At 43.6% G+C, this 9,850-nt stretch overlaps 1 protein-coding gene across 1 annotated transcript in view; it reads left to right on the top strand.

The window, feature by feature from the left end:
- PTPRT (protein tyrosine phosphatase receptor type T) overlaps positions 1-9,850 on the top strand; it is a 345,910-nt gene that overhangs the window by 243,980 nt on the left and 92,080 nt on the right. Inside the window, exon 12 of the mRNA XM_031063401.1 lies at positions 2,453-2,726. Within this exon, the coding sequence (XP_030919261.1) occupies positions 2,453-2,726 (274 nt within the window). The remainder of the gene's footprint in view (positions 1-2,452; positions 2,727-9,850) is intronic.

The raw sequence follows: 9,850 nt of genomic DNA, 5'->3' as shown, positions 1-9,850 counted from the left end.
GAATGCCACAGTGATATTTTCTGGAAAAATCCCTTTGCCCAGGATTTTTCTCCGGGGATGCTGAGAAGCCTCAGAGAAAAAGGAAAACAATTCTTGTCGTATTTGTTTCTCCTGTGTTTTGCTGCTTTGGAACGTGTTTGGAGATTGTTTACCCAGAGGTGATTGTTCCATTGGATTCTGCTGTGAATTGTTTTCACTCTTTGGCCAGTCAGGGCCAAGCTGTGTCAGGACTCTGGAGAGAGTCACCAGTTTTCATTATTATCTTTTTAGCATTCAGTAAGTATCCTTGCTGTATTCTTTAGTATAGTATAGCATTCTTTAATATAATATAGTATCATAAAGTAATAAATGAGCCTTCTGAGAACATGGAGTCAGATGCATCATTCCTCCCTGCCACGGGGCACCCCACAAATACAACACAGGAGCTGGGGCTTCTTCACTCCTCCTGCGTGCTGGAGGAGCCAGAACTCAGCTTCTCAGGGAGCACTGATGAGCTATTGCCATGCTGGAAGTTCCCCAGCCCAGTCTTTGTGCAGCAAGGAGCCTGTGAACAGGGACAATGACACACTGTGGGCTGGTCCCAATCTCTCCATCGATCTCCCCTGTCTGCCTGAACAAAGGCCCAGCCTGACACAGACAGGTGAGGGCAGCACATCTGAATAGCCTGACACGAAGCAAAATGACTGCAGCCCTATCTCTCTTTGTCAAGTGTGTAAGCGGTGTTAAACAGACAGTAAAACCTGCCTGGGTTATAGCAGCATGGAACTCCAGGGCTTTGGTAGCTGCCTGAGGAGGAAAGGAAAATAAAACAGAGTGCATTTGAGTGCCTTGCAAGCTCTGAGCCTGGAATAGTAAGCTAGAAATAACAAGATTGCTATTATATATCATAATGGCCAAAAGCTTAGCAGGAATCAAAAAGGATTACTATTTCATAGAGTCAGAGAGAATATGAGGAGTTGTTGCTGTTTCTTGAAACAAAAGTGGATTGAGGGAGCTATAAAGCCACCTGCTCAGTACATAAACAGTCCTCAAGGGATGGAAGGTGGAGGGAGACTTGCCATTGGGAATTAGAGAATTCTACATTGCAGGATATCCCAAAAAGAGGTCATAGAATGCCAGAATGGTTTGGGTTGGAAGGAAACTTAAAGCCCATCCAGTTTCAACCCCCTGCCATGGCAGGGACACCTTCCACTTAGACCAGGGTGCTCCAAACCCCATCCAGCCTGGCCTTGGGCACTGTCAGGGATCCAGGGGCAGCCACAGCTGCTCTGGGCACCCTGTGCCAGGGCCTCACCAGGTCCTTATGTGGACATCAAGATATGAGGGAGGGCCAAAAAATGTGATGTTCAAGATTCATTTTGGCCTAAACAGCTTTTTGCACCCTGAAACTGTTCCCACAGGCACCTGACACCATTGCCACCTGCTCGTGCTCTCCTCCACTGCAGCCACCATTTGGCCCAAGCAAAGAATTCATGTTTCGCTTTGGTGGCTGAAGGAGAAACCCTCTGCTTGCCAACATTCAGCACATTAAAAATTCATTCTAGACTGGATATTTTATTAGTTACTCCTTTTCCTAAAGAGTGACATGACTGAAATCTGCTCTTTCACCCAGGTTGATCCTGATTTACTCAATTAAACCAACAGAGCACATGGCCAGCATCTTGCCCTCACAGTGACTTTCAGTGGCCACTGCCCCTGCTACTGCTGTGCCAGGAGCTGTGCTTGCTGGTGTGAAAAACACCAATCACTTGTTTTTAAAATTTTAAAAGTTTAATAGTTAAAAAATGGTTATAAAAATAGTAATACAATTAGAGTAATAATAATTTGGACAAATTGAATTAGGACAATATGAGACAATAGAAACAAAGAGTTATGGACAGTCTGGGTACCTCTTTCTGCGCAGCACAAGCCCAAAAAAGGACTAACATTAACAGAGGATTAACCCTTAAAAACAACAGCCTGTTGCATATTCATACACCTCATACATGATGCATAAATTCCATTCAAATACAGGATTCTGTCTGGTCAGTGTCAGCTTCTTCCTCCAAATCCTAACAGCACCCTCGAGGCGGGAAGAAGTTTGTTTCTTCTGATAAGAGGGCAATAAATTCTTTTTCTCTGAAAGATTTAGGTGTCCTGGGGCTGCTATCTGGTGCAAGTGCCTCATTCCTTTCTTTAAGAAATCCCACTAACATAGTTCTTATTTTAACTACAAAAGTTACCTTTTAATTACACTACATTTATCATATTATTGGAGTGTTGATACAGCACTACTAATCAATACATCAAGATACATATGGTAAATATCTGTGTAGAGCCACATAATATGCACTTTTCACACTGGGATGCCTCAGCTGTGTGTTTCTGACTTTTCTATGCTCTTGTCCTTTTATTTCTTGCTGACATTGAAGGCTCTGGGGTCTCTAATCTCACCTTTCTCTCTCCCTCCCAGTGTCTACCAGCTCGTTGTCAAGGAGGAGAAGCTGCAGAAAGCCCGGAGAGCTGCAGACATCATCGAGTGCTTCTCTGTGCCAGTGAGCTACAAGAATGCCTCCAGCCTGGACTCCCCACACTACTTTGCAGCTGAGCTGAAGCCCATCAACCTTCCTGTCACACAGCCCTTCACTGTGGGCGACAACAAGACCTACAATGGCTACTGGAATGCTCCTCTTTCTCCCCTGAAAAGCTACAGCATATACTTCCAGGCTCTTAGCAAGGCCAATGGAGTAAGTGCAGGGGGAATTGAGCTGCCTCTGTAGGTGTGCCTGCCTCTCTCTGTCCTCCTCATCATTCTCCTTCCTTCTCGATTGGATGCTGGTTTAACTTCTCCTTCTTATTAGCCTCTTACAGAAATCTGATGAAAATCAAGCATGCCATTACTTGTCCTTCACTCAAATCTCTCTCTGATGCTCAGATCCAATGAGAAATCTGTTGAGGACCCTGATTCTCTAAAGGCACATGTTGCCATGTGATTTACTAAACGAGCTGCTTAGAATTTAGATTCTTTTTTTTATCCTTCAATAAGCATGAATGTCAGACTAGGGGCTATTGTGCTTTTAAGAGCCATAATTGCAGTATCTTGATAGTTCACAGTGCTTGTGATTTTGGAGGAGATGTTATGAATTTGGATTACCTCGGAGCTTGCACTTGGCCATATCCTAATGCAGCACTTGTGGTTGGGAGTTCCAGCCTGAGGAAGTCAGGTTCTGCAGTGGGGACTGTCTGCATCTCTGTCCTACCCCTCTGCAATTCTGTATTTTTTTTGTAGTTTCACTCTGTGATATGGGGTTTAAAATGCAGCCTGCCCAGGAAATGTAGCCCACCCCATTCTCAGACTCAAATGACACACACAATGCCACAACACACCCCATCCCACCACAGGAAAACAGGAGGCCTCTCCTCCCTCTTCCCTTCAGCTGAGGATAATTTGTGACCATTTACCTTCCCTGTTTCAGGCCAGATCCAGCCTCAGTGGATCACCTCCCTCCCCTCTGGCTCCCCAGCTGTTTTCCATTCGTACATAGCACAAGAGAATTTGCCACTCTGGCCTCCTGAAGAGTCTTAGAGCATTAACAAGGCATCACAAATTTGGGTAGCAGAGTCTGCTATTATTAGTATGTTTGCCAGTGCTTTCAGAAATTTAATTTTAACATAGATAAATTCTCTATGATATCACTCCTGAGAGGGAAAAATTACAAAAATCAGTCAAAGGTGGACAGTGCAGGCTTTAGTGGCTTTTACACCTGAAATGCAGCTGCACATTGCAGAGGACTGGGATGGTTTCACAGGCTGGCAGTGCCAACGAGTGTTCACAACACATCTGAGTGCTTTACACCCTTCATTTATCACCATTTTCCTGCACAGCTTCAGCTGTGTGGCTGACAAGTACAAAATCTCTTCAACACTGTGCTGGTTTTCACCTTGCTTTCCTTTCTAGCCAATACAGTTTCCTTCCAGCACTGCTCAATTAATTCAGTTTTGGATTTGCCTTTATAAAAGAAATTGTGAATATATGTATATGTCTCTCTGTTTCTAGTTAGTTCCCCCATGTGTGATAGTTAATTGCTAGTGAATGGATCCCCAGGGAAGAAGAAACTTTATTTGCTTAAGTACAATATAGTATTCCATAAATGGGTTGTGAGGATGGAAGTGTAGGCTTCCCTTGGTGTTCTGGATTCAGGCAGCAGTTGTGTTCCTGCTTTTCCTGCATCTCACCCTAAATTCTAGGTATTAAGAACTTAAAAAAGGATGACTTGCTTGGGCTGTCCTAATAAGCAGAAGTTAATCAAATAGTTTTAATGCAACAATGCACAGTTCATGACAGAATGAGAAGTGTCCAGCCAGACACAGTAAATTCCTATTTGAGAAAGCAATTTCCTCCTGTGGTAATAATTTATATTTCTACAGGATATGCTTTATATATCCTGAAAGTGTAGTGCTGTGGGTAAAAGTATAGAGGAAATGCCCAAGAGTGGAATATGCATCTTCAGAGGTGTAGCTTCTGTTCTGATCCTTTCTGTTTCTTTGGTAAAATCATTAAGCCCCACATTTCAAACATTAGGGTCAATTTGCATCTGTGAATAGCAGGTTTTTGTTCCATTCCCAGAATTATTCACAGGTATCATTTGTATTTAAAAGTTCTGAGTTTTCACTTGTCTGTAACCTGAGCAGCTTTGAAAATCCTTGGAAAGGATTCCCAAATCCAGGTCTTGGAAAATCCTACAAATAATTATGGCTACAAAATGGCATTTCCATCCCTGGAAGTGTCCAAGGCCAGGTTGAATGGGATTTGGATCAATCTGGGATAGTGGAAGGTGTCCCTGCCATGGCAGGGCATTGGAACTGGATGGCCTTTAAGGTCACTTCCAACCCAAACCATTCCATGATTTTTGTTAAGGCACATCTGCAAAAAACCTGCAACAATAACAACTTAGCAGGGTTAAAGTAGAGCCTTATGTTCCCTTACACATGAAAAAACTTAACATTGCCACTCATTTTTTAATTAGGATATTCCATAGTTTCATTAATCACTGACAGTTGTGGAATGGTGAAATTTCTTTCCACACCTGGAAGCTGCAATGAGAAGCCTTCATGCAGTGAACCAGAACATCTTCCTTTGGAAACAGAGGGCTCTGGGGAGAGCCTAATTTCAAGAAACAGCCTGGATTTGGTCAAAAAGCTTGATGAGGAGGAGGTTAGGAGTGTTGTAGGAGTTCTGCATTGTTTGAGCTCCTCTGTACATGGAGGGCTGTGCTCATTTGGTGTTCCCGTCTGCTCTGCAGCCATTAGCTCTGATTGTTACACTGAAAGGAACATAATTAACAGCTGGATGCAAAACAAGTGTGGCAAATTGCTGCAGAGGCAGATCACCAGCTCTTCTGCCTTCTCCTGTGCGCTGTTGTGGTTGTCTCAGAGTGTGAATGGAAAAGCTGTGGCTGGCTGGATCTGTCTCCTGGGCACTTGGGAGCACTTTGGTCACCGTGGTGCTGCCTCCAGAGTCTGAGCAGAATGTGGTGAGACTGAGAGGTTTCAGTTTTGTTTCACAAAACACTTCCAAATTGTGTGAACTTCCCTTCCAGGCACTGCTGAGAGCCAGATGCTGAGCTGAAATGTGGCAGAGTTTGAAGTGAGAGAGGGGAGAAAGAGGAAGGGCACACAGAAACTCCAGGCTTGGTGTCTCTGGGAGTGAGGAGCACCATTAGTTACTGCTTAGGTGATAGAAGGAGCCAGCACAAGAGGTGGCACAGAAGCAGAGGGCACATTTGGCTTGGCTGTGCTCTGGCAGGAGCTCCAGACACTGTCACAGCCATCCAGGTAGAGATCTGATGTTTGCTGCTTGTCCTGGTGCCACCTGCTACAGATGGCTGGCTGACAGAGCATGAAGGTTTGCTTGTCTGAAAACCCTCCCTGGGTTTTCAGACAAGCTCAGCCCCTTTTCCAAGCTGAGCCCCTTTCAAACTCCAGCCCTGCCAGTATTTTTCCCTCTGAAAGGTGAGGCCAGGTTGACAACCCCATTTTACTCCTTATCCTTACACTGGCTCAATAATCAAATTGATGCTGCAGGTTTGGTTGTCCCCAGGTCTTTTTCTGGTTGCTGATCCAGCACCATACTCCAATGGAGAGAATTTTTGGCTGCTATGTGAAACCTGCCTGAATTTTTGAGCAGCTCAGAAACCAGAGCTCCTTAAAAAAAAATCCTTTCTGGAGCTGCATTTTACCTCATCGAGTTAAAATGAAATTTGTAACAGCACAGTTGCAATCAATAACTCTTGGCCATTTTTCCTTTAAATGGGGGATGAGCAGGAGCCTGTGTAACACAGCTGGGAGTGATGGGGGGATGCTGCCAGCTGCTCTGCCAGCCTGGTGGTCCAACAAGTGACTGATGTCTTCAACCCAGAATTGTGAAAAGTAGCACTGCAGGAATCAATGAGAATATTTTTTTTTTGAGGGAATGATAGACTCTACCGAGATTCCTATTGATTTTTTGCCTCTCTAATGACTTGTACTACATGCACAATCGGGCAGCTCATTATTATCAGGGGAGTTGAGGCTGGATTTCTTGATGCTGACAGGTCTGCTCACAGCACACAGCATTATTCTTCTGGGACGTTTGGGAGGTATGGATAGAGCTGCCAGCAGAGAGATGCCATTCATCCCTCTGGAGATGGCCATGAAAAAAACAGGGAGGTTGAGTTCAGCACGAGCTGTGCTCTGAAAGATGAAATGGCACCAGGGCTGCCTGCATCACTTCTGTGAGTTACTAACCAGCTCTGTGTTCAGGAGGATTTTGGGTGTGCAGTTTATCCACTTACATTCACTCCTTCTTAATCTCATCCTGGAGGTGCTGGCACAGAAATAAAGCAGCTGTGGGAACACTTCACTCTTTGTACACCCCTATTTCCACATCTGGTTGACCAGAGGATGCGGACCTGAGTGTTTTCTGCATAATAAGTAAAATTCTCCCCCAGCCTACCTCATTTTTGAGAGGTTGAGAGGAATGGGTATCCAATCATCAACTACAGATCATTGATATAACTTCCTATTGTAAATAATAAAAGCCCTAACCACTCTGTTAAACCTCCCTTCTCCAAATTACACAGATTCTAAAAAAAAAAAGCTGATAATTGGAATAGCAATAATAGTCTTTGGAAGGAAATAGCAATTTCCTGAAGCTGGCAATAAAAATTATAGGGGAGTCCATTGACCCTGCACAGACATATTTTAAGACTGCAAACCACTGCCTGCAATGGCATAGAAAATAAACACACAATTTAGAGCTCTCCTGAACTTGGGCAAAATTTGTTGAGGACCAAATAAATAACTCCTTAAGGCTGGACAAACCCATGGTTTCTTCCCTGTGTGAAGCAGGTTGCCAATAAATTCCATGTTCAGCTCTGGGACGTGGGGAACTAAAGCTGGAACTGAGGCCAAGGGGGGAGTGATGATTCCTTGTCTGGTCCATGCACCAGCAGCAGCAAAATTTCCCAGTTTGAGGTGCCTAAAAAGCTCTGCCTGTTGTAGGGCAGCCCCAAGGCACACCTGGGGACAGCAGGTCCTGCTGGGGCTGGCAGGGGGTTCTTCAGGCAAGGCAAGCTCCGTTTGACTGCTGCAAAGTCATAATCAGAGTAAAGGAAAGGGAAAATGGTGGGTGTGAAAACAGATGGATGGAAAAGCTTTGCTGCTTTCATTGTTGTTGGTAGTCTGTAAACAGCAAGCTGTCAGTTTCAAAGAAAAGGGGAAAAACAAAAAAAAGATCATGTGGCTTTTTAGGTTGTGAAGATGCAGCTGTCACATAAACATATGTCCTGCTGCCCTCGTAGCCCTTTTCTGCAGAAAATTGTTCCCATCCAAACACTGAAGAGACAGAGGCAGAACTCATTTTGTTATCATGCATTTCACTTGAGTGAAATGTGCATTTAGGAACCTCAGTAATTAGTAGACAGCAGCAGCTCCTTTGCTTCTAAAATGAAAGAAAAAAAGCTATATTAAAAGAATGTTCTAAGCAGCCCTGGAAATCCAGGGGGCTGCCAAAGCAGGCTCTTGGTGTGCAGTTTCCAGGCTGTGGGCAGGAGCTGTGTGGGCAGAGAGGGTTTGCCCAATGGCACCCTGGCTTGTGCTGATGGAAGGTGCAGCTCCTCCCTGCAGGAGCAGGCTGCAGCACCCTGACACACACTGCTCATATGTGCCCATGCTGTGTGGACTGAAAAACAGAGCCAGGCTTCAGCCTTGAGTGAGGGTACTCCATAATCTTCTTTTATTCATTGGTAAATAAATTCCAGAAAGCAAATTTCCATCAATATGTTGAGGTTGGCATGTGGATGGGCTCATTCTGCAGGGAGCTTTCAGGGTATGGAGCATGTTGGAAAGTGAGGGTTGGGTCAGGAGCTGTGGGATGTAGCCATGGAGTGTTTTCCTATTCCAGTTAAAATGTGCCTAGGTTGTTCCATTACTGTTTGGCTGTAAAATGTCTGCCTTAACCTGGCAGTGATACAGAGCTGAAGCAGTACTGGCATCTTAATTTATTCCTGTGAGTTCAGCCATAGCATGAAGCAGATATGCAGAATATTTTGGCTCTCTGGGTATCATTAAGATTGTTGTAGATATATATGGCCTTGTAAAACTTCTGTGGTATCATAAAATGGGAAATAAGTACTGCAGCATTTGAAAGAATATTCAGAAACAACACAGAGACTGAATTTTTGGGAAATATTTGTTTTGGTTTTTTTTTCCTAAAGCTTCTACTATTATATCTTTATTTAATTGTTTTTCTTGCCATTGCTGTAGGTAAGCTGGATGGATCATTGATAATTACCAACATTGTTTATTCCTGCTTTGCTGGTGGCTAAAGAGAAGCACCTTGCAGTGATAGGACAAGAAGCAGTGTGTACAAATTGAAAGATGGGAAATGTAGCTTAGGGGAAAAATATAAAAATAAAAGCATTGTCCCTGCCTGTGGCACTTTAAGGTGCATTCCAACCCATTAACATTCTATGATCTTTACTGTGTACAGGAAAGCACCTTGAAGCAAAAGTAATATTTTTCAGAAAACAAACATGATTGTGGGAAACTGGGTTTTGTGTTTTTTGGGAGGATGATTGGGTTAGTTGGGTTTTTTTTTAGTTGTTTTGGGTTTGGGTTTTTTTTTTTTTTTTTTTTTTGGAGGGGGGAAATGTATTTATTTATTCTGTTTCTTCTTAAAAAGATTTATGCAAACTTACAATTCTCCGCAGCAACCAAAGAAAAATAAAGTAAATTGAAAGGGATCTCATTTTTATGAGACACCAAAGAGATGAGCAGTGGAAAGCAATGGAATAATCAGCCTTAATCCAGAATATGGACTAAATTCAAGTCTTTACACTTTAGCAGCCCTGGGAGCTGGTGTCTGTGCAGGTCCTTTTATGCTTTCCTTCCCAGAAGATGCAATTTGAAATGAAGTTCTGAAGTTCTTGTTCCTGTAGCTGTTGTTTTGGGCAATGTCAGTTCTCCTAAGAGCTGTGGCTGTGCTCAGTGCAGCCCTCAGTGGATGCAGATGCAAACAGAACAAATTCTGTATTCCCAATCACCCTGTGGGCGGGTCTCGTGCAGGAATACACACATGTCCAAATGAGATCATTCTAGACTCTTCTTTTTCCAGCACTGACTAATTTCTCCTGCTTTCTGTTACGTTCTGAAGCCAGCAGAAAGCAACAAATACACAAGAAAATTTTCCTCAACAAAGTGTGAGCAGGTGTCCACCTACCTGTAGACTGCAAAAATCCTGTCTCTTAATTTTTTATTTTGCTCTTCATTGCTGATTTTCCAGCTCACCTTATTGTAGATCAGAAACTACATCAGCACCTGTCTGTGTCCT

This window comes from Geospiza fortis, unplaced genomic scaffold, assembly GCF_000277835.1.
Source record: "Geospiza fortis unplaced genomic scaffold, GeoFor_1.0 scaffold468, whole genome shotgun sequence".
NCBI classification, from domain to species: domain Eukaryota; kingdom Metazoa; phylum Chordata; class Aves; order Passeriformes; family Thraupidae; genus Geospiza; species Geospiza fortis.
The sequence above is the reverse complement of the archived record's forward strand: the minus strand, read 5'-3'. Positions and strand labels throughout refer to the sequence as shown.